This window comes from Hirundo rustica, chromosome 8 (genome assembly GCF_015227805.2).
Source record: "Hirundo rustica isolate bHirRus1 chromosome 8, bHirRus1.pri.v3, whole genome shotgun sequence".
Taxonomy (NCBI): domain Eukaryota; kingdom Metazoa; phylum Chordata; class Aves; order Passeriformes; family Hirundinidae; genus Hirundo; species Hirundo rustica.
In genome coordinates this window covers 23,420,584-23,444,604 of record NC_053457.1, presented here as the reverse complement: position 1 = coordinate 23,444,604, position 24,021 = coordinate 23,420,584, and the positions used below count along the sequence as shown (strand labels likewise).

Here is a 24,021-nt window from a genome sequence, read left to right as displayed (position 1 = left end):
TTCTAAAATAAACCATGTCTGCTCATAGGGTCAGGGTGCCTGGAGAGATCCTAAAACAACAATTAGTTTAAGTGAGCTTCCCATGGCTTCTCACTGCCAAGCAAGCTTCATTAGCAAGTTCCAAGTATTCAAGTCCTGACGGCTTCAACAGATAAAATAGAGAACACAAACTTGCATCAGGAAAAGGAAGGCAGGGGAATAAAGTGGACAGGTAAGGAGAGAAAATAATACCTTGAGAAAAAAAGGCAGACCATCATGATCTAAGTGCTGATTAAATCTGCTCTCAATCGATATTAAATGAATGTGACCATAAGGCACAAGTCCAGTCTAGTAAGAGAGAGCACATTTCCCCTTTGATCATTCTCTGGTGTCAATGGAAACCCACTGGGGCTTGAAGAGATACCAAGTCATTGAGAGATGACTATCTAATTCAGCACACAGAAGGTGAACGAAAGTTAATTCGAGTTTCCACCCTACATCCTCAGGTGCAGGACTATCACTTGCATTTAATGAAGTCAGAGTACTCAGATTTCAGTCACATCCCTCTGGTTTCTCTCTTTGCAGTCAACAGTCTCTCCTTTCCTAGATATCAGGCTCTTCTTTCCTTTAGAAAGGCCTCCATGCTTCCCTCTCTCCAAAGTGAAAAGAAAACAGGACAAGACAAATGCCAGGTACCAAATACCACAGCTTACATGCAGCTAGGTCTTCATGCCCAGCAGTACAGCACAGGGCTGTCCAAATTCAGGGCAAGGGCAGAATGACTGTGTCACCTTTCATTTACAACTGACACTGCCATGTGAGTCTCTTCTACCTCGCAGTCTCATAGATCCCAGCAGAGTTCTGCAGAAGAGTGACCTTGCAGCAACAACCAACTGTACAACAGTAGGAATAATTGGGAACGAGGTAGTTCCTAAAGTTGTGGTAGCTTTTTGAGTGGAGCAGTTTAGAAACTGCTTATCTAGAGTCTCTGCAAGGAAAGCAAGAAGACATTTAAGGACCACCCTGCAGAGCCCCTCTGAAACCTCAAAGGTAACCAGACCTGCACATGAACCCAGGAGAACTATGCGAAAATTCAGCTTCCACCAGTAGCACTATCCCAGTCAACTAGCAGAGCCTCTTTGCTACACTTACACAAAAAATAAAAGAAATAGAAGATAGGACAGTTCACACCCTGCCTCAGTCTCTTCAAAGATGAAAGCAAAGAGGGGATTTTTTTAAAGTACTTGCTTAGAAGTTTTGGAGGAAAAGAACAACTCCTAGTTTTCCTTCCATATTTAGGCTAAGACTTTTTCAGTATTTCCACTGTTGCGAAACAGAACACAGAAGAAAACAAATCTTCTCTGACTACACAGAAGTGCCAACCAGAAAATAAGCCACAAAAGCTTGTATAAATACATGCATATCCCAAAAACCAGATGCACCTATCAAAGCATTGTTTAAAGTTTGTCTGAGTTGAGAGTCTAACTGAACTCTCTGTACTCGTTGCTAAGAACAATTTTACTCTAAATAATAACCAGGATTCAAACCAAGTAAGAAATAATGAACTTGGGTTTAATTGGTTTGCAAGAAACCCAATTTGCAAGTGCTATCCTTAGCCAGCTATTGAATATGACTGAGCCCAGAAGGCACTGTGATGAGTGACTTAAGTGGAGGCACCCTACACCCACCAACATTCCTGCTGAATGAATGTGCAATCGGCAAGAATTGCTTTTATTTATCTTACTAAAAGCATTTCTTGGAAGGGCTGGAAAAATTTATTTCAGATGGATTTTTCAGCTGAGAACAAAGTTGTATTTATTATAATTATGCACTCTCCGATGTGGCCTGCCTTGCTGAGAAAGAACATTAAATTCAGCTGTGCACAAACTCATGAAAGTGACCTTTTTGATTGAAAATGCTGCAGCAAGAGACTTGTGGAGCATTCTCACTAAATAACCTACTGTCCACAACTTGAAGATTAGTGCTCAGACCACTGATTTTAGCTGCTACTTACAGAGGCACAAGTCCACATGAGGTCAATCAGCTCAGAATAAATTGTGTGTGCTGCAGAATACAATACAGAGAACTGTACTTGGTCTCCAGTCCAGTATGGATTTATGAACCCTTATTACCATCATGTAGAAGCACATTGAAGAGGTCTTTTCTGCAGGACACCCAGTGTTCCTTTTATATAAGAGGATCAAAGGTGTTATTGACACAAACTGAACAAGCTCTCACTTTAATGAGAGCAATAAACGTAAGAACGAACACCCACCACCTACGCAGAAACAGCCTGCTCCGTCTTTGTGGAAGGACAAGGATCATCTGAAAGACTTCTGCTCCATGGAGAGCCCACACACTTGGGGAGAAGACAGGTTAGCACTAAAGAACTAGCAAGTTAAACTAGAATCCTCATTTCATCACCAAATGAAAGGTGAAATGTAAAACAGCAAGAGTGCAAGACACACACTTGTTTGGAAATTAAGGATGTCATTTCAGTGTGCACATATAAAATGTCCTCCTTAGACACATGAGATGATCTTACTCTTTGCAGAAAGGTTGGGTATCTCACCCTGTAAAGATCTCAACACAGATGTCTGAGCCTTCCCAGCAGCTGGGCAGTCAAATTCCTGGTGCCAAAGAAAGCAAGGCAAGCTTTCGTGATGACGTCCAGGACATCTCATGGGCAATTGGAAGTCATTTCTCTGCCTGCCCAGCCCAAGAGCATCCCACAATGTTCAGGATCTGCTGGCAACCTGCCCCTGGGCTCCCTCTCTCTTTCACTCCCAAGGTATACATGCCAGGCTCTTGTGGTTCGTGGCCATCTGAAGATTTTGATATGCAGTTCAAAAGCCTAGAAAAGAGACTACCCTGTACAAAGCATCCAGAAGCCAAAATGCAGCTGTAAAAACAGTGTGCACTGCCAGTTTGGGTTCTGCACTCCCTTTTCAGAATCTGCATTTGCATTTCAGCCAGCTCGAGCTTCTCTCGCTGCTCTGCTTGCTGAACCTGCTGCTTTGGTTCCAAATCTCCATGTGCTGTTGTCTCCAAGGGGAAATAAGATACAAGAAATTCCATGTTTTGACTTTGCTACAGAACCAATTAACTCAGCTGCAAAGACGGAAAAGCTTTCACTTGAACTAATTGTTTTCCATGCAGTAAACAGAGCATATGCAATTCATAAGGGGCACTAAAGCTCAATCCTCATGTGTCTTCACATGTTGATTATTTATAGTAATGCTTTCCAGATAAATAGAAGAACAGTCTCCACTCAAGTACAGAAGAAGCCAAGAACAATAAAACTGCATCTCGACAATTAGGTAAAGTTTGACCGTAGTACTTGAGGGCATTAAAAACCTTTGGACCAAAACCTTGCAGAATAAAAGCAAGTGTTTCTTAGTTAACAATTAATAATGTAGATGTGAAGACTTTCACCCAGACATCCAGCTGAAGAGGAAAATTACACAGTATTTATACAGCCAGCAAGACACACAATCCCCTGGTATTCTGATACAAAAAAAAAAAAAAAAAAAAAAATTCAAACGAAATTGAAAAAACCCCGAACAAACAACAACAGCTAAACCCCCCAAATTTTCTACTTTTTCCCCATTGTTCACCTTTGCACTAATCTTTTGGGTTAAGTAAACTAGTAAGACACTTCACCCTTCAGAGTACTCATGACTGAAGCATATGCAAGATATCTGCTGCCAGGATTGGGAAAAAGCTGACCAACACAGAGGCAGTGCAAGACATGTAAATGAACAGGTTATTAGGTTGAACCAGATAAAAGAAGTATGTTTAAAGACCGCTTCTTTAATTAGAGACAGTACTTAAAATCATAAACAAGTTTTACCTTGCACCCTGTCCTGAAGGAAAGTGCCTTCAGAAGGACTGTTGGCAGGCAGTGCCTGTGCCAGAGAAGAGCCACTGACAGTAAGAGCTCTCAGAGCAAGAATACAAATAAACAAAATCTGGGGTTATTCAATTAAGAGTCTATCCCAACTTGTGAAGTGCCACTAGCACTTAAGGTTTCCAGAATTGTAAAATTAACTTTTTCTTGTGTAATGATTAAGGCTACATCAACAGCACACTCAGCCAGCCTACAGATTACACTCATGCAAGGTACACAGTTTCGTAGACACAAATACACCCTCCATGTTTGCCTCCAAAAGATCAAGATGAAAGGGCCACACACCATCCAGCCAGGTCACTGTAAACATCTTGTGTAGTGCTGCTTTCCTCCCCTGAAGACCTCTACATTTTCCAGCCAAAACCTGTTCACTGCCTTGCATATGCAGATTTAGTCCTGTCTTATTAGGACACACTGAATGTATTTAATGCTTTGGTTTCTGAAGTCTTTTAAAGAGTTGGATTAGTTTTGGTTATCTACTGTTAGATAACCAAACAACTAACACAGACAAGAAACTATCACTGTCACAGTTTGTGTTCCCCGAAGTTTATCTGCTCAGTTAAAAGGCCGTGAAAAAAGGAGATTAGTCTGAGCCTCAGGAATGCAGCCTTATATTTTATACCAGCCTGAAGTTACATGCCAGCAAAGGTGAAACAAGGCAACAATAGATTTGTCTGGCCCTTAAACTGAAGTTTTCCTGGCACAATGCTTCTCAAAAAATGTATGTATCATGCTGAAAATAAAGGAGAACTGCTTCTCCAGGTAGTCCATCTAGAAAAAGTAAACTTCAGGTTTTAGAACAGAAAACAATTGCTCCAGACCTCCTCAATTCATCTTTGGCAGGATGATCCTTGGACTTTGCAGTCACACGATGGGCCTAAGAGCACAAAATAGGTCTGAGGAGAAAAATCTCCCAAATCTTGTTTTGACAACCTAACCACTGGTTTAGTATGACCACAGACTCTGGAAAGTAGAGATACAAAGAGCAGAAAAGCAAGAAACTCACTAAAAACAACAAGTCACAAACATGAGAGCAACCGATATTAACAACGAAGTATGTGAGATGCAAAAATTCCTAGTGAGATGAGTAGGAAAAAGGAGCAGAACAATGAGACAAAAAGAAAACAATACAGCTAGGAAAAAAGTAGAGGAAAATAAGAGCTCTTATTTTTGACACAGTGATTTAAGATAAGCTCTGTTGGAGTCCAAGTGCCAAGCGTCAGTAAATGGAGGCAATCTGCAATGACAGATGTCTTCGAGCCTGTTTTATCTAAGCTGAAGATCACAGGAGGTTGGAAAGTCAAATGCAAGCTGTTTGTGAAGTTTGCATCTTCTAAAAAGACAGAAGTCAAAATGACAAGGTAATTTGAAGACAACACCACAAAGGTATAACCCTCCTCCTCCTCCTCTTTGGCATTCAGCGTCTGAAAAGCAGTCTGCAAACAACAAATGAGGCAACCACTAAGAAAAGGAAGAATTCATCACACAGAAGACACAGACCTGAGTCATGACTTTCACATGCATTCAGGTAGTTACATGCATTCCAAGCACAGTAAGGTCTTTCAGGTCATATCTGAAGAAAATTCTTTCCTTCCCCCAGGAAGAGAGGCAAGTTTGGTAATTTTACAGTTACAATTGATACACAGGATGCAATGACGTCAGCCCAGTGTCCTGGCCTTGAAGACTGCTTTCTTCAAAGGTTTTGGTCAGTGTTTACAACACCCCTGTACTATGCCCACCACCTCCTCCAGCCCTTCCCTTACCTCCTGGCTCATTTTGTTCTCAGCCCCCATTTAACCCTTTCATTCCACAACAGTCACTCCCAATTCTTGTTTAGCTCATCTCTAAAAGGTGCTTTTACCGACTGCTAGCTGTGTGGGACAGATTTTCTGCCTACCACCAGTGGGATGGCTGTCACAAGGGATAATTTATGCAACAGGATGGCCTGATCTTCTGCTGGAGACAGAAGACATGCAGTTCCCTTGGGTTCCTGTTGGCAGTTATCCACCACCTGGGATTTAAAGAGGATCCCAAACAGAGAAAGAGGGTTTTAAAAAAACAAGTGATTCCTGATACAGTGTAAACAAATAAAAAAGCTTATTACAAAGAATGAGGACTACAGAATTTAGGAAGGCAGAGGACTTCTGCATATTTTGCACTCTTTCTCCATCAGGCCTCTGGTGCGGCTGCCACAATTACTCCATTGTTTGACTGGAAGCATTATCCGAGACTGTCTTGATTGCGAGCTCTGATTCCACAAGAAGTTAAAAAAAAAAGGTCTCTTGTGGACAACAGAACTTGACCTGCTGGTCATATCTGTGTGCCGGACAGGAGGGAAAAGAGTGAATCAGTTCTGCTCACTAAAAAGCCTTTGCACTGTCTGCAGGTGAGTCATTAGTGGTCAAGTGTCTTCCCTGCTTCCAAAGGAACATTTGACACTTCTACACAGGGAAAACTCAGGATGGCTGGTGAGATTCCTGGCAAAACACACTCTTCATAGCTGTTTCTACAGCTTATCAACCTTTTCACCTTCAATTTGCTCTTCAGCCAGCAGCAGACAAAATGAAAAATAAAAGTAGCTCTGTAACCGCTGGAGCTGACCTCCCATAAGTGTTTTCCACAAGGCTGACTGACTTTGCAGGCTCACAAACTGTGAGCTCCAATGGACCTCTACTAAGAGGCAGGGCATGTATCAAGTCATTTAACCCAACTCACAAATATCCCAGTGCTAATAAGCTCACTAGTGTAGCTTCCCACTCGGTGATTCCTTGTTTGGTTGTTTTTTTTAAGGTGTTTCATGCCTATCTGTATTCAGGAATTTTGTTGAAATTTTATGCATCTTTGAGGTATCTTCCTATCACATTTCATTCAAGGTGGTCAGTAGCTTCAAAATGGATGGGGAGATGGACACTGATAACTACATAAAGCTCACCTTCTTTTGTGAACTATCTTCTTTCATTAACAAAATCCAGTTTCCTGCTCAAGTCACTCTCTCTCCCTCTCCAGGACATTTAGCAAATGTCAGTATCTTGATAAGCTCCCTCAGCCTGAAGTAGAGCCAAGACAGGGTTAGTTTCTGCTTTTCCCATGTTCCCTCCCAGATTTCAAAAATAAACCCCCACAAGCAACAAAACAAACATAAAAACACAAACCAAAACACAAAAAAACACCCAAACCCAAACACAAAAAACTAAACCCCATGGACCTCTGCTCAAGTTGCCTCTGAAATTTTTATTGCTGCCTATCTCTGTTTGTCTCTTATTCCCTAACCCTAGCGCCCCGCAATTTGTCAGTCCTGGTAGCTGCTTGCCATACCCACCTCCACCTCTGCAACCCACTGTCAGCAAGATGCCATTTAAAATGCTGCTGGTCAAAGCTCTGTCCCCTCAGGATCTGCACAGGGGATCTCCTCTCAGTCACTTCCTCATAAGCTTCCTGTGCACTGTCAGTGTTTGGATTTGGTTCACAATATGCCAGTATAAAAGAAGTTGGGAAGAAGGAACTGTCAGAAAACTGCATCTGAATCTCCTATACAACCCAGTTCTCACATCCTTTTTTCCTCTGGCCAGTTTCAACCAACCTCGGGTGATGCCAGGTAGATGGACACTGGCTTAGCAGAGGGCTGCAAACAAGCAGCACCACAAGCTGCCTCCACAGAAAATACAGTCTCTCCCTTCTATTTGCAGGTGTTCAGGGCACAGCATGCCAGGGAGCATTGGCCACATTGACATTAAATGGTTTGTCCTGCTGCATCAGTCTGCCACCATCACCTACCTCTCTTTGCACCTAGCAAACCCCTACATGCAAACTGCTCTGTTTGCAGTTCCAAAAGCCATTGCACAGACCACAGCTATCATCTAAAAATAATACTGGAGGCAGTGATCCCACTGATAATCACATCATTAGAGAAGAATCAAGCTTTTCATTGTCCAAGCAGATAAACAGCAGGTCTCTGCAGCACCTTGAGCCTTCCTTTGCAGTCAGCCAGTATCTGCTCCTGAAATCATGGAAAAAACTTCATTTGTGACTGCCACACCAACACACTTCTTTTAACAAGCAAGGTAGGGGCATGCAATTCCTGCTTGGCAAGCCTGTCCTCTCCAGCCAGCTGTTACTTCAGGCACGTTTGTTATGTGCACTCTTCACAGGCCCAGCCACACTATGACCTGTCAGAGCTCCATTGCCACAGCACCCAGGTGTTGGCATCTCAAAATGTCTCTTCTTAACTGTGGGCTTTCTAATCACACAAGACAGCAGGGGGAATGAGGGATCCAACTTCCCTGTCAGCATCTCTCAATGAACTCGTACAAGAATGCCATCCCTCACCCTGAGCTCTTTTCTTTCTGACTCAGAAGCACAGACCAAAACCTGGCACAATCGGGTCGTCCCTGCAGCGTGCAGTGAGCATCTCTGCCTTGCCATGACTAATGGCCCTTCCAGGACTGTCACCAGCCCGGCCTCAGAGACAGCTTTTAACATCTCTGACATGCTGAGTCCTTTCCCTCACGCTGCAAAAACAGCAGCAAAGCTTGCTTGCTCGTCTTGGATTCATGAACCCCATGAAACAAATACAAGACAGGACTGTGTAAGAGCCATAAAGTCACTGGTTATATGCATTAATAAGCTCACAGGATTCCTATGCAGCTAACCAGAAAGGGCAAATTCTTACCCTGTAAAGCAGGGCAGCTCAGATCAAAGGAATATCCCCAAACCTGGTACCAAGCACATGTTGTCAGGAGACAGAACAAAAGGCCACATGCAGCTCAGCATTACTGAAACTGTTGGACATGCCTGACAAGGAGACCTTTGCATAGGCACAGCCACTACTACAGGGCACATCAGCAACAGCACTGCATGGAGAAGTAGGCCACAGGATCATTAGCACAATGATAACTTTTTGCCACAAGCAAAAGTCTGTTCAATCCTGCCAATCCTCACAATGTGACTTAAAGGGAAAAACAAAGGCAAAAAGAAAAGGTGGGCAGTGTTTGCATTTACTAAATATATTGCCTATTACCTCAGAGGATGGCCATATGGAGGATCATAAAGAAACACAAACTATTATCAACATTAGTGCCTTTCTAATACCGAAAGATGAAGGTCAATGTAACACTAAGTTAATACAGGCTGACAAAGCCATATAAAAGAGCAGTTTCCATTTTTGCCAGCAGGAAAGCAGCTGTTGAAGATGCTTAGGGGAACAGCACTTCTGGGAATCAAAGTGAGGATTCAGTGGGTGTTTTAGCCAGGTCTGAATAACTGCTGTTGAAATGTGGCCAAACACTGAGTGCATCCATCCTCTGCCTCCCTAACAGGGCCGATGGCAGATCACCACGTTGAGCAGGGTCCCTGCTGCAGAGCACCACCTCACACAGCAGAGCCACTGCCCAGGTACACCCAGTACTGGATGCTCCCACTAGCCAGATGTGGCTGACCGGGACCAACAGGCTGGGAGGATGAAAAAAACCCCAACCATAGCAAAACAACTCTGGCAGATGAAACCTTCCAAGTTCCCTTCTAGCACATCACAACTCTGCAACAGTTGCCCAAGTTCATTCCTAAAGAGGTGCTATATTTTTGTTAACTAATATTTGCAGGGTGGCAGTGAAATTCTCAGAAAGGCAATGACAAGTCCCAGTCACAGAGATGCCATGACTTCAATGAAGAAATCTGCCACTCTCCTCCCCAGGGCTCAATGGACATTTTCAGCCCAGGCTTTCCATCTGCTGCCCAGCTGCAGAGATGCAAGCTGAAAGTTTTACAGCATTTTGTGTAATTATGAGTGCAACTCACAAACAAAATTTAATCAGTAGGAAAGCGTGCTATACAGATGAGACACCGGAGTTCACAGTGGCATAATCATCACAGAAAGAGCAGTCCTTAACCCAGCCTGCCGTTATTTAGAGGTTCCTGTTCTGAGCAAGTACACCACGTACTTTGATCTCTGCTGCCTCCTGCCAAAATTGTGAATATCAGCAAGCCAGAAAACCAAGAGTCACAAAGATATGGCAGACAAAATACATCCTACGGTTACACAAGCAGCTGTCCTCCTGAAGGAACCTGACGCATTTCAGGAGACACAGAAGTGCAGTTGCAACTATTAACTTTACCTTAATCAAAAACCTTGTTTTAAACTTACAGATGAGAAGCCTGTTACATGAGAATTGAAACTTTGCTGTTCAGTTCACAGACTACCTTGAAGTGATGCTCTGAAAGGGCATGGATCCAGCCAAAGCCATGGATGAAGCGTGGTAACTCCACACTGGTGCAATTAGAGCTGTGGTCACAGCCTTGGACAGAAACGCTCTGTTACAGGGGTGTTAGCCACAGTGACAGTCACACTGAGTTAGTTACTCCTTAAAGCAAGGATCTGTCCTCTTTGTCACATATGACGAATCATGCCTCAAGTCACAGTACTTCAAGCAAACTCTTTAATTTGGGATTAAATCGATCTTTAAGAAGAACTTGCTTCTGCCAGATTTTGGCTCAAAACCACCTTATTAGAGAAAGATGGATTCCACAGACTTGTCACATAGTTAACATTCACTTAAATCTCTTGTTTTTAAAGAAAACAACAGTTGAGAAAACTATGTGATAATTAAGCTGCAGCCATGGGAAGCAGATATTTGAGACAGTCAAATAACCTTTATTCTGTCCTGTAGAGACAAACGATGATAGAAAAATGATTAATGTTTGAAGTTTTTCATTACAAATTTTATCTAGTTCATTTTGAAATATATTAATTTCTTATTTCCTTCTGCCTCAAAGAGAGAGGGAGCACATAGCTAAGGTATGCTGCTAAGACTCTCCTTCTACAGCTGTTACTGAACACATCTAGATTTTTCTTCTTAGGATGATTATCCTGATTTTATTATAAAATAATTGGAATACTTCTGCCTGTAATCTACTAATAAATGCTTCCATTCGAGTTAAAGTTTTGTGCTCTGATTACAAGTGAAACTACAACGAACAGTCATAGAGACAGAAAAACCTGGACTTGGGACAGAAGATAATATAATAGCTCATCATTTTCTCTGTGATCCACCTTAGTTAAAAGAAAGGTCTTTGACGATCCTGGGCAGCCTGGACTTACAGTACCCTGAAAAATCCTGCAGAGCACAGTGTGTTCTCCCGAATGTTTGTTCAGTGCTAGGCAGTACAGCTCCACCTCCTGAATTATTTAAAGGACGCATTTCTTGCAGCTCAGCCTAAGACCACCAGTCTGTGGTACAGTTCTTCCAGGTGAGGGGGCGCAGACCCTGAGCAAGAAGCTCTGACAGCAGAAGCAATCAGGACATAGCAAATGTCTGCAAGGTATATGGAGGTAGTTAGCAGTCACCAGAGGCAGCAAGGGCAACAGCACTCTGGAGAGGACAAGAGACAAATGCTGTCAGGGCTTTAGGTAGAAACACAGGAACCTTTGGTGCAGAGATCTTCCAAGTCCAGCACTGCCCCGCTGCAGGTCTTCTCTACGAACTCACCGGCTCTGATGAAATCAGGCTCTAAGGCAACACCAAAGCAGATGAAGTTTTGTTACATGCTCATTTCTCAAGATCCTACATTCCCACTCTGTTTTTTGAGTGGGCAGCTGTCAATCTCTAGTGTGCAGTGAGGTACTACCAGCCTTTTGACAGACAGAGTATACATTTAAGATCTAAAAAAAGCGGTGAGAGTTTTACATAGACAAACTATAGAAAGGAAATGAGTAAAAAATGCATCCCTATCCAAGTGTTCTTAAAGAAAACGTAGGCAGCCAAAGCCGTTCTCCCCCACTCTCATGCATTGTGCCTCTCAAGACATATTATTTTAGGATTATTTCTGGTGCACTGACTAGAGAGCATATCCACAAGTCACAAATGCCATTATTCCATGCGCAATCCAGATGTACAATTGCTCCCATGCCCTCCTCCTTTTTTCTTTCCTCCTTTTCTACTTCCTGTTCATTTGACTTATGTATACACTGTCTGAGGCAGGGAGCATCTTGCACAGTCTTCAGAGCAGGTATGATATTTTTATTAGCATGTATTGGGTTGTAAAGACTCACAGCTACCATACAAGTAATCCTACCACCTGACCACTGCTCACAGCTGGGTACCAGAAAAACCAGAGAGTAAAACAGTTCTGAGATGTGCTTGTTTATGTTTAGTCTATGTACCTCAGCCTGCAGGTGAAATGGAGCAAGCACCAAGACTTCCATCTATTAAACACAGTTGAGACAATGTGGAAAACACACAGTTCAACACAATCCTGCATCTGGCTCCCTAGGGCAGCAACAGCCAAGCCTGAGCCTCAGTGTGGCCGAAGGGGATTCGGGATGGCTCTATCAACAGCAAATTACGCAGCTTTTAAAGTAGATTTGGTGCTCTCAACACCTTGAAAAGAAGAATGGAATTCAAATGAGGCATAACATCTACAAACATAGACAAACTCCTCACCTCCTCCTTCTGCAGAAGAATTGAGAAGTATTTTAGTGGACGCCTTCCAGAAGGACACATTCATCTGCATCCCTGTGACATTAAGCACAAAGCACTCCACGGCACCTGTGACTTGCAGATCAGCATCTCACTATTTCTGACCTTCAACAAATGCAAACTGCAATTTATATTTTATACAGAATACACCATATCAAACCAGAAGTCATCATATTCCATCCATGCTCTCCAAGGGTTGAAAAAGACATACTGACTCCATGAACCGTAAAATCCAGGTCGTGCACAGGTTACTTGGCCGAGTGCAGTCCTCACTGAGTGTCACTGAATGTACACATCAAGGTGGGAGAAGTTACAGGTGTCTACACTGCTGGACTCAAGACCACCACTGGAGATGTGAACAGTACATATTACAGCATAGACAGGAAACAGAGTAAAGAGATGAAAAAGAGGGAGCCAACTTCATTAAAACACTTTCCAGACATGACAAAAGTGGTAACCGGGCGGTCAGAGCCTACATAGTCAAGGCCTGGTTTCCCTCATCCCAGCTGAAACACGCTCCCTCTTCCTTCCCGCTGCCCAAAAGCTTTGCGCCGAACCCCCTTTCTCCACCGTTCCTACCACGGGAAGCCCAGCTCACCTGTGCTGGGCAGCACTACACAAGTCCCACTTCGCTGCTGACCCGCGTCTTCTGGCCAGCTGCCCCACTGCCACCCTCCGGTTCACTCCGAACCTCCTTCTGTCCTGTCCCTTCACAGGTCACCTTGGACCCTGTCACCACCCCCAAAAGACACCTGCACCTCCATCGCAGGCCCCTGCGCACCTGCCAGCTCCAGCCTCCTGCCCTCACTACAGCCGCCTTTCCCTCGGTGTCCAGTCAAACACCCTTCTCCTTCCTCCTGCAGCCACTCCGCCGTACAAAGCCCCTGCAAGCGGCACTGCCACCCGTGCCTGGATGCCTACACCACCTCTCCATTCCCACGGCTCACAGGAACCCCCAGACTCAGGGCTCTGCATCTCCTTCAGCTTCACTCAAGTCAAGGGGCTCCCCAAACCTTAGGCGGGCCCCCAAAAGCCTCTTCCCCTGGCACCTTATGCAGACCCTGCCAGTCCCGCCGGACCCCCTGCCCCAAGCGCCGGCGCAGCCCCCCGCACTCACAGCCGCCCCCTTTCCCAGGGACGCAGCCCCCCAGCACGGAACGGCGCGACCCCAGACCCCTCCGAGCAGCACCCCCGTACCTGGGCGGGCTCCGCGCCGGCGGGCAGCCCCTCGGGCAGGGCCTGGAGCAGCAGCAGGGCCATGGCGGCGCGGAGCCTCCTCGCCATCCCCCCCACCCCCCGCTCCCGCCTCCCCGGACCGACTGCGGCCCGGGACGGGAGCCCAGGGGCACCCCGCGCCCGGACCCGCCCTCGGCACTCGTCTATTGGGCGGCCGACGCGGCTTTCGGCTTGCCATTGATTCAGAGAGATGTCGCTTAGGGCAGAACCGGGCGGGGCGGGATCTGCGTGCTGGGAGCTGCCATCTTGAGTGTGGCACAGCGGGGAGGGAGCCTCCGGTCGCACTCGGGCCGCCATGTTGTGAGTGGCGGAACTGGCTGAGAGGGGTGCGGGGGCTGCACGCACACACACCCCCCACACACAATGGAACCCCGTGAGCACAACTGGGCACTGCGAAAAGGGGTTCACAGGCATCCTCTTCCACAGCCACAGCCTCCCTGTGGCCGCCAGGCACTCATCCTCCATTCAGCTGGTCACTCCTGCTCAGCCTGACCCCTGCTCAGCCTCCTCCCCAGTGCGCTCACATTGTCCCAAACCCCAACACCCCGCCCGGACCTGGGGAACACCGGGAAATGCGGCATGGAGAGGGGGCTGGGATGGCAGCAGCGGCATGGCATTGGACTCAAGGCATCCAGTGGGTAGCAGTGTGTTGGTGTCAGCACCACTGAGAGACATAAGCAGCGTGGAGAAGAGGATTTCCTGCTGCGGCTGGTCTCCCTACATAGTGATCGTGCACACTTCCAGCAGGAGTGTGGACATCGGCACTTGGCATTGATTCACAGCTCAGGAGAGACAGCCCATGTTTCTCGGGCAGTGTCAGAGGGTTTCTACACTGCCGCTCCCTGCGCGCCACACAGCCTCCATGTGGGATTGGCATGATGTTCATCAGATGCTCAGGTAACACATTAAGAAAGGCCAGAAAAATATAATTTATTTAGTAGCTTATCTCCTGCCCTGGCTTTTTTCTATCCGGATCAGCTCACCTGCTTGCTGCTGGTGTGGGCCAGCAGATGTGCACCCATCACACCATGCTTGCTCCTCTTCCAGTGGCAGTCAGATCCTCCACCGGCCCTTGGCCAAACCCTCCCGCTGGGACTGCCAGTGCTCGAGGGAGCCCAGCAGCCTCCCCAGCCCCTACTCATGCTCTGCTGCAGAGCAACGTGACATCTTTGGTGTGGTTACCATTTGAAGTGAGGTCGTAAACACGCTGGAACACTGACATTTCCGCCACACACAGTTATTGAAGGAGCTTTATTCCTGTTCCCAGCTAGCCCTGAAATTAGAGGCACAGCAGGGAGAAGGCAAGGAGTTCACGGGAGCACAGGACAAGCCCAGATCAGGCGTGACTCATTGTTGGAGAGCAATTAACACTTGCTGCTCTTCCCAAGCAGGGATACGTCTGGCTCTGACTCTTTGCAATGAGGTTTCCTTCCTGATGCAATGGGAAATGGAGGCCAGACTGGTCACAGCTTGGCAGCAGCTCCTCTGCTCCCTAGTGAGACCAAGGCAGGCTGCGGACTTACGGTGATTTTGGGGAGGGCTGGCAGGCACTGGCTGCAGTGACAATGTCCAGAGTGATGTGAGCTGTTGAGATTACTTGAATCCTCAGGGGTAGATTCCAGCTACAACCTAGAAACCTAGAAACCCTGCTGAGCTGAACTGTCAGCTGGCATAAATCCATGTTGATCTGAAGAGGGAATCCACTGCTATAAGCTCAGGGAGACGGGAGGGAAGGTCTGTCTTGAGGATGGCTTGCTAATTCTACAAGCCCAGAGCAAACCTCCTACTCTGTCCATAAGCAATAAACTGCACCATGTCCCACTCCCCAGGGCAGGAGAAGAGCTGATGCAAGATGGCAATAGCACTTCCGGGGGTCTCTGTGCTCCATTGCCCCTCTAGTAGCTGGGGACAGGAAAAAAAGGAATGGCCAAACAGCTGTGGCTTTGCTGCCATGGTCCCAAGCTTGGCTTTGTGTGGTTGCTGCCCCAGAATCACTGGCCACAGGGCTCCCTGCCCTGCCAGGACCCCTCCAAAACACCAAGGCAGGAAGGCTGAACAGAAAGAACAGGGAAAGGGCAGTTTTCAGGTGCTACAGCACATAATTTACAAACATTGCCATGCTCCCAAGCATTCCACAGGCACCTTGAACCCAAAAGACTGCTACAAGTACTTTTCTGAAAGTCCTCACAGCTGTTTTGGGTGTAGGACAAGAGCAACGTGAGCTAAGGAGCTTAAGAAAAGCAGAGAGCAGAGATGTCTCCTTGTAGCTTCTCTCCACTCCCAACAGGAGTGACATCTGTTTCATTTTGTGCTTATCTACTACTTTAATTGTGCTTTAACAAGAGATCTGATAATGCTCAGGGAACAGATACACAAGTTTGGACATGTTTTCCTACTTTCTGGTCTGCTATTAATTATTTCAGAGCTCTTTTAGAGCTTTCCAGCGGTAGCTACATGTGGTTGGAGACATTATCCTTTGCCTGCTGCAGCTTTGGCAGAAGCAAACCTGCTGTGGGTACAGTTTGGCACTTCAAGAAGCACCTTTAGGATTTGGCTGCTCCCTCTGAAGGAGCTGAGTGGGTAATGTGTCTCTACTGAGGCATGAGGCTGATGTGAGAATGCTGCTGCCCTAGAGATCTGACACGTATCTCTGACTGGAGGGAGGAGCATGGATCATCCACTGGGCCATGGGGCTCTCAGAGCAGCCACATCATGTGGCTTTGTTAGAAACACGCCTGTCCCATCAAGGGATGTTCATCAGCAGAGAGCCCAGATGCAACTGATTGAAAGCAGGGGCTTTAGTCCAGGATTTGGGCTCCTTTCTTCTCCGAAACAGGCTGCAGCATACTCAAGCTGCTCTCCTTTGGGGTGGGAGAGGCCTCATGGCAGACTCAAGATATCATTATGAAACTCTGCCTGACCATGAAGATAAACAGCACCCATGGGTGTAGGAAGGGTCACCCAATGTCATCCTCCCAGGCCCCACAAGAGGATGAGTTGTCACTGTGAGCACAGAACAATCACCTTTTGTGAATTTACAGCCCTAAGAACCTCTTTGGGAAGGCTGCCATTGAATGCTTAAGGATTTCAAAACTCATGCCATCCCTTACACTCTTCCTCCTGCTCCTGGCCCCTTTGCTCCCCCTCACCCTGATGCTTGGTCAGTCACAAAGTCCACACCTTTCCCTTCCTAGGCAAGCACAAGACCCACGTACCAGCCCAGCCCAGAGAACCAGAAACAGAGACCAGCCAGAAGCACAACACACAGCTGTTTTTAAAAAAATCACATTTATTTTTCAACCTCCCTCTGTTGTTTGCAGTACTGCTATTCAGAGCCTGAGTTAATGCCTTGACAGCTCTGTGACACAAAGGAGAGGAGCTACTGCAGAGTGTTTAGTGGAGGGCCACAATGATGATGAGGGATTTGGAGCATCTCTTATGAGGAGACATACATCTCTTATGTAAGAGCCAGGCCTGTTCAATCTGGAGAAGACTGAGAGGGATCTCATCTATGCATATAAAGGTCTCAAAGGCAGGTGCCAAGGGCATGGTTCCAGGCTCTTTTCAGTGGTGCCCAGTGACGGGACACGGAGCAATGGCCATAAACCACACCACAAAAAGTTCCACCTCAACATGAGGAAGAAATTCTTTACATTGAGGGTGGAAAAACACTGGAACAGGCTGCCCAGGCAGGTTGTGGAGTCTCCCTCTCTGGAGATTCTCAAAACTCACCTGGATACATTCCTGTGTAAGCTGCTCTAGTGACCCTGCCTCAGCAGGGGTGCTGGAATAGATGACCTCCAGAGTTCCTTCCAACTCTAACAATTACATGATTTCTGTGTCTTCTTCCCTATGTCAATGGGGACACAAAGACAATTGTCCCCTAAAGCTGCAGGTTCATGGTTCGTGGTTCTGTGGGGACCAGAGATGTAGGACAAGGGTGACAGTCTTCAGACAAATGAAAAAGTTAGAGCTAAAAACAATTAGCTATTTCTTTCCTGGATTGCGGCAAACACAGAGTGAATAGAACCTGAACCTGAGAGCAAGGAATGCATAGTCCAGGCATTGGTCTCTGGACTTTGGGATGGTCACTCTCATGGTTCAGGAGAACAGGTCACTTCACACCTGCCAAGACACAATCCAGCTCTTGGGAGGAGGCTACTGTGGTGGTTTAAGGCAGGAATGTGGTTTGGTTGCTGGTACAATGGCAGGATATCTGCTTTTGGAGGTAGAACTGTGCTCTGAGCCCCAAGGGAGAAAGCCTCATGCCTCATGGGGCCAAACCCAGTAAGGCCCAGACAGGCTGGGCCAAAGGAAGGCATAGGAAGTGCAAGCATCCCTCTGGGCAGAAGGGACATGGGAAGGCTGAGGACAAGCCAAAGTGCCACCAGCTGGACATACAGAGTCAGATCCTGATTCTACAGTGGAAGAAGGCAGCAGAGAAGGTGCTGGGTGGGGGAGCAGATCTGGGCTGGACTGTGCTGGGCTGTGCCTCTGACCCTGCTCAGGGGACATGGGATTGGTGGTGGCAGGAGGCCAGAGGGGTGCGATGGCTCTTGAGGTAGTCTCCATTCACAGTCCTTTGTTAAAATAGACGTATGGCACTTTGTCCCCATGCTTGGCCATGATACTGTCACGCAGCTCCACCTCAAGGTCAGCCAGTGCAAGGGAGCTGTGGAGAGAGGGGGATACACACTAAGAGCCATGATCCTCCTCCCCAACCACCAGTCAGGCCACCCTCCCTCCCCACTGGATCTGAGGTCATCTTGCAGTCCCTGGGATCTTGCAGGCTCATGACAAGACCCACCACCCTTCCCTCCCAGTGCTGGAAGGCAGAGAGCTGCCAATGGAGTTGGATGTCCCGTTGCTCCCAGCACAGGGGAGCCACGTGCTCTTCTGCTGCCCTGGGCACCAGTGTGCACAGGCAGGCACTGCCTTGGGCTGAAGGGTGGGTGCCCATCATGCTTCTCCTGGAATGGGCAGAGAAGAACTATGGGAGGAGGAAGGCTCCCGAGATCCCATGCAGGGGGAGAAGCAGTGAAACAAGTACCATCGCTGGGGGAAGAGGGCGCAGGCTGCTGGCACCATGAACAGGAGGCTGTGGGACAGAGAAAAGCAGAGCATTAGTCTTGGGGATCCCAGCTTGTTTGCCTTCCAGCCACAGGGATTTCAGTCCAAGAGGTGCTGCGCACACCCCATGACTCCCAATAACTGGGGAAAGCCCAAGCTGAAAGGTAAGCAGTTTTGCAATCCCTTCTGGGAAAGAGGTGTTTTTTCAAGCATCTCTTTGGAGCCACACTCCAGGCACTCACAGGCGACTGAGCAGTGAGATACTTACAAGCCCCCGCAGAGCAGCACCTGCAGAGGCCCATGGAGAACCCGGATCCGCTGCAAGAGAAGAGCCAGGAATGAGTCCCTGGCCTCACCACAAGACCCACTCACAGGGTGGGCAGACTTCTCCCCTCAATAGTGCTGAATGCCCAACACCTCTGGGATGCACCACAAACCCTGCAAACCCTCCCATAGCCTTCCCTCATGTCACTTGAGAGGCCATTGGTGTATCAATGACTGAAATAGGGAGCAAAGCAAGCTGGGCTCCAAAACTCCCCATTTGATCCCCAAGCAGCTGGGAATCACAGCTGGGGCACCAGAGAACCAACTGGCAGGAGAAACATGCACTCACCTGCATAAAGGGGAACTTCTCCAGCCGCTCCATGATGATGGGCAAAATAACTAGGTACAGAGAGCAAAGATCAGCCCAGAACAGCTATCCTGCTAGCCAGCCTGCAATGACTGTCCCAGCAGGACCATCCACCTGGAGGCCATGGCAGCAGCTATTTATGCTGGGAGCTACTGAGTGTTTGATGACAGCAAGGACCTGACACAAGACCCCCACACAGGCATCACCCAGGCAGCATGGTCTGTGCTCCTCGTGCTCCTGTCCTTCTGCCTTGAAGCATGTCAAGGGTCTCAGGAGCAGAGGAGGTGCCAGACTGCAGGGTGAGGGCCTAGGGCTAGAGAGCATGGGATGCATCCTTGTGGGGCCAAACTGCCATAGGAGCACCTCCTGTCTCCCGGGCTGTGGTTTGGCATGAAGGGGGCTTGGGGGGCTCTGATGGGAATGGCTGGATGAGGAGAGCAAACGCCATCTGGGACGCAGGGCCACCCTCCCTCTTCTTCATGAGGGAAACTGAAGCAAGGGAGGGCAAGGTGGTGGGTCCTGGAGAGACCCCAGTTCAGCTGCGCACCCTCCTGCCCCACACTCACTCATGCCCGGCGCTGCCATGGTGATCCTGGAGAGCACAACCTGCGCGATGCCTTTCACTGCCGCTCTCTGCAAGCAAAATCAGCAGGTGAGCCCTGGCAGTGCCGTGCCCCAACCCGCTTCCCCATCCCCAGACTGACCCTGGAGCGGCCGAGCTCATTGTTGTTCTCATCTGTCACTGTGATCCCGTTGATGATCTCCCTGAAGGGGACAGACAGCAGTGAGTGGAGGACGGGTGAGTGGGTGGCCAGGAAAGCATGAGGACACAGCAGCGGGGTGCGGGGTGCCAGAGGAGTCCTCCATGCACAGCAGCCCCGGATGCCCCCAGGGCACAGGGCTCCAGCACCCCGGGGCACCGCGATCCCCAGCCCAGCCGATGCTGCCATCTTCAGGGCACAGCTGTGAGGAGGATCTGGCCGTGCTAGGGACAGACACTGACTGGGATCAGCAGCTGAGCCAGGGGACAGTCCCTCACAGAGCACCTGCGCTCCTGGTGCCGTGACTTGTGGGGATCCCCGAGCAGCAGACACAGGTCACCACAAGGACTCTAGCTGGGGTGTCCCAGCATCAGGATATCGTGGACTGGGGTTCTCCCATGACATGCAAGAGATCTTTGGGTCTGAGGGATTTTCCAGTACAGATCCCAGAATAGCAATCCCTCAGCCAAAAATCCCCCTCCTGCCCTAGGTGGAGGCTGAGCCATCCCACCCAGCACCCTCCACCACAGACCCAGCACTGCAAATGCACAGACCGCAGTTCACCTCCCTTCAGGTCCCAGGATGGGAATCCAGGACAGGGAGGCCGGGCAGCCCAGGAGCCTGGCTGCCACCAGCTTGCCTTTGGAGGGAGCTGGGTTCCTCAAGCACCCCAGCCACGCGTGGCACTTACTGTTGCCGCATCATTGGGATATTGACACAGTTGGCAGCGGCCACAGCTGCAAAGGGGACCCAGCGGGCCACCAAGGGGGAAGCTCGCTGTGAGAAACAGGCTGGCATCAGCCAGGAGAGCAGGACGTGCCCAGCTGCCCCACCTGGCCCTGGCCTGGCATACCTTGGTGTAGAGGTTGAGTCCCACTGCAGTGGCAAGGGCTGCACCAGTGGCCGTGACATAAGCCACCCCGATTTGCCTGGACAGCGATTTCAAAGAAGGGAGACAACAGAATCACCAACTCTGACTCAGCCCTGCTCCTTCTATGCCGAAGACATGGCATAGGGGGTCTTTCCAGGGCATCCAGGGGTGCATCAAATGGACACACTCCATCCCGTGGGGCCTGCTCACCTCAGAGAGATGGGGGAGGCAGCGTTGCGGTTGGTGTAGTTGACAAAGGCATTGAATGACTGGTTCACCCACTGCCAGAAGACCACGGCAGGCACTGTCCTGCAGAGGGAAGGGACCGGGAGAGCACCCAGGGGCTGTCAGGGACACCCGACATCTTGGCAGGGAGACAGCCAAGATGTCTGCAATCCACTCATCACAGTGTCTCCAAAGGGAAACTGAGGAACTGTGGCAAAGCGATAAGCCAGTGGCAGAGCTGGGAAATGATCCCCAGAGTTCTGGTTGCCCTGGGGAGCATAGGAAGGGGAGGGCCCAATCCTGCAAGGCAGGGGTGGGAGACACAGCTCTCAGCAGGTGGCAGCCATCCTCTGCTGGGCTGAGATAAGCCTTTGTCAAAGCAAGCAGCAAGGAGGGGACACATGGGGACAGAAGTGGCTCTGGGGAACGAGGGTGCCTGGGTGTCTCCGGGACACTGACCTGGGGCAGGAAGGGACACAGGGAAATGTGGGTCTAAGCACACTTTGGAATCCAGCGGGGGTGGAGAAAGGAAATGCAGGGAGCTGTCAGCAGGGGCTGGGGATGCTGAAGCAGCCTGGCCTAGGGGCACATTTGGTCCTCAGTTCCAAAGACTGCTATGGGCCACAGAACAAGGGCAGGAGCCAAGTAGGATTTGATTGCATTAATCATTAACAGGCCCTCTGGGAAGAGCTCAGCTGAGCTCAGGGTGATGTGAGACCATCCGAAGCCATGCCAGGGGGATCTGTGATGCTTCTACCACAGGCTGGGTGCTCAGGGACAGAGCCCAGACACATTGGGTTTCACCACGGGACACAAGCAAGCACAGCAGGGGGGACATGCCTTGGGCAGCACCCAGCGCCAGAGGAGGCAGGCTGGCCGTGCTCTGGCCACCAGGGACCTCAAGAGGGGCTGGGGGCTGTCAGGGCTGCGCTTCCAACCTGGTGTACCCAGGAGCTCACCGATAGAACTGGAGCATGCAGCCAGTGATGGCCATGCCCCCCGGCACCTGGAAGGACATCCTCCCAATGAAGTTCATCTTCTCACCGCTGTCAGGGTGGAAGGCTGAGTCGTACAGCTTCTTGGCATAGAGCAGCTGCTCCTGGCTGCTTCCTGGCGGCACCAGCCCGGCCCTGCAAGCCCAAAGCCCATCAGGGGAAGCTGCACAGACCCGCCAGCACCTGGCACTGCCGAGGCACAGAGCTCTGGGCACCACATAAAAGGCAAGGGAAACATCTCCTGAGAAGGATGCGTGTCACAGCTTGAAGCTCCTGGGAGAAGCCTGGGAAACCCCCCCAAAACTACCTCGAAGAGATGTTGCATCACAGCAAACCTGCTTGGGAATAACTGCTTCCATCCCCCTGCAACACTGCACAGTGGTTGGATGGCCATGAACTAAGGATGGCACCTGTCCCATCTGTACCCCTGCCCCTCACCTGCAGCCCTCCACCAGGGCTTTGGCCCGGTCTAGTTCCTCCTCCGGCACCAGCACTGTCCGAGGGTCGGTGATGTTGAGGAAGTGCTTCAGACGCCCCACAAAGGTGCTCTGGTCCCAGCGTGGGGAGTCGATGTTGAAGCCAAGGGAAACTGTGGCCATTTTGGTGTAGGTCCGGGCAGGGGGAAGAGGCTGCTCAGTAGGATCCTGCCTGCTTGCTCATTGAGTGCACGCCTGCCACAGCCACAGGAGCAGTCAGCTGGGTGAGAGCCATGGCAGGTTTATGTTTAACAGGAAAATTGGACTTTCAGCAGCCCTGAGCCCAGGACGCCCCTAACACTCCTGCTGTCAGCAGAACACTGCAGTCAGGCTGCTCCTTCACACATCACCCTACTTACCTGGGGTTGCCTCGCTTGTGCCACACCCTGCAGCACCTGGCACCCCCTCCTTGGGGTGGTATGGTGCTGCACAGCACTGTAGGGCCCAGCTTAACCCTCCACAAGGCTTCCCTGCAGGCATTCCTACAGGGGCACTACTCTGCAGCCCCTGTGTGTGCAGAGCACAGCATCCCCACACTGTGTTGGGCCCCCCACGGCACCATCCTGCACATCCCTCTGACGTTGCTCTGCACTGCCATGGCATTGCCCTACGTGCTCCCCGGAGTGCTGCACCACATGCCCACTGTTGCACAGCACAGAATGAATTAGGCAGGAAAATACTTCTGAGATCATCTGAATCCACCCTATGACCAAACACCACCATGTCAATTACAGCATGGCACCAAGTGCCACGTTCAAGCTTTGCTTAAACACCTCCAGGGACTATGACTCCCCCACCTCCCTTGGCAATCCTTTCCAGTATCTAATCACCCTTCAGTAAAGAAATTCTTACCAATGTCCAACCTGAACCTCGCCTGGTACAGCTTCAGACTATAACCTCTCAATCTGTAGTGGGTTGCCTGGGAGAAGAGGCCCACTCCCACCTGACTACAACCTCATTTCAAAGGTAATTGTAGACAGCGATAAGGTCGCCCTGAGCTTTTTCTCCAGGTTAAACACTCGCAGCTCCCTCACCCACTCCTCATAAGACTTGAGCTCCACACCCTTCACCAACTTCCTTGCCCTTCTCCGTAAGGCACAGCATGGCTCGGCATACCCCAGGCTCGGCCCGGAATGGCACAGCCCCGGCACACCTCCGGCTCGGCTCGGCTCGGCTTATGTCGGCTCAGAACGGCCCGGGCCGACCCCGCCCCGCCCCGCCCCAGCCCAGCCCAGCCCAGCCCAGCCCAGCCCAGCCCGTCCCGTCGCGCCCCCACGTGTCCCCACCTGCGGTCCCAGGCCCCTCTCCCGCCTCCCGCCCACGTGTCGCTCACCCGCCCCCGCGTTCCTACGCGTGGCCGCCCTCAGCCAATCAGAGAGCCCGGAGCTGCCGCGCC

At 49.6% G+C, this 24,021-nt stretch overlaps 2 protein-coding genes across 12 annotated transcripts in view; both read right to left on the bottom strand.

The window, feature by feature from the left end:
* WBP1L (WW domain binding protein 1 like) overlaps window positions 1-13,774 on the bottom strand; it is a 58,352-nt gene extending 44,578 nt beyond the window's left edge. Inside the window, exon 1 of one of the 2 annotated variants that reach the window (XM_040071874.1) lies at window positions 13,558-13,774. In XM_040071874.1, coding sequence (XP_039927808.1) covers window positions 13,558-13,774 — 217 coding nt within the window. The remainder of the gene's footprint in view (window positions 1-13,557) is intronic. The other variant, XM_040071875.1, reaches the window with a different exon arrangement.
* Window positions 13,775-16,865: 3,091 nt separating this feature from the next.
* SFXN2 (sideroflexin 2) lies at window positions 16,866-23,975 on the bottom strand. 10 transcript variants are annotated; one of them, XM_040071947.2, is made up of 13 exons: window positions 23,478-23,777; window positions 22,985-23,132; window positions 22,588-22,845; window positions 22,114-22,284; window positions 21,140-21,238; window positions 20,912-20,987; window positions 20,750-20,835; window positions 20,002-20,062; window positions 19,864-19,930; window positions 19,280-19,329; window positions 18,935-18,984; window positions 18,647-18,694; window positions 16,866-18,268 (listed from the first exon to the last, which is right to left on the bottom strand). In XM_040071947.2, exons 3-13 carry the CDS (start codon window positions 22,746-22,748, stop codon window positions 18,169-18,171), a joined length of 969 nt encoding a protein of 322 aa, XP_039927881.1. In that variant the 5' UTR covers window positions 22,749-22,845; window positions 22,985-23,132; window positions 23,478-23,777; the 3' UTR covers window positions 16,866-18,168. The 10 variants fall into 10 exon arrangements, with proteins under 10 accessions (XP_039927881.1, XP_039927882.1, XP_039927886.1 ...); XM_040071948.2 differs by having other exon boundaries at window positions 22,588-22,820; XM_040071952.2 differs by lacking the exons at window positions 22,985-23,132; window positions 23,478-23,777 and adding an exon at window positions 23,959-23,975.
* Window positions 23,976-24,021: the final 46 nt, after the last annotated feature.

What these genes read in the sequence shown, in the direction of transcription:
- SFXN2 (XM_040071952.2), bottom strand. Translation starts at nt 22,748, where the DNA reads ATGGCCACAGTTTCCCTTGGCTTCAACATCGACTCCCCACGCTGGGAC. An exon ending in TGCATGCTCCAGTTCTATCG is followed by an intron (nt 21,239 to 22,113) that starts GTGAGCTCCTGG and finishes TTCCCTCTGCAG; the next exon opens with GACAGTGCCTGCCGTGGTCT. An exon ending in ATGAGCTCGGCCGCTCCAGG is followed by an intron (nt 19,931 to 20,001) that starts GTCAGTCTGGGG and finishes TTTTGCTTGCAG; the next exon opens with AGAGCGGCAGTGAAAGGCAT.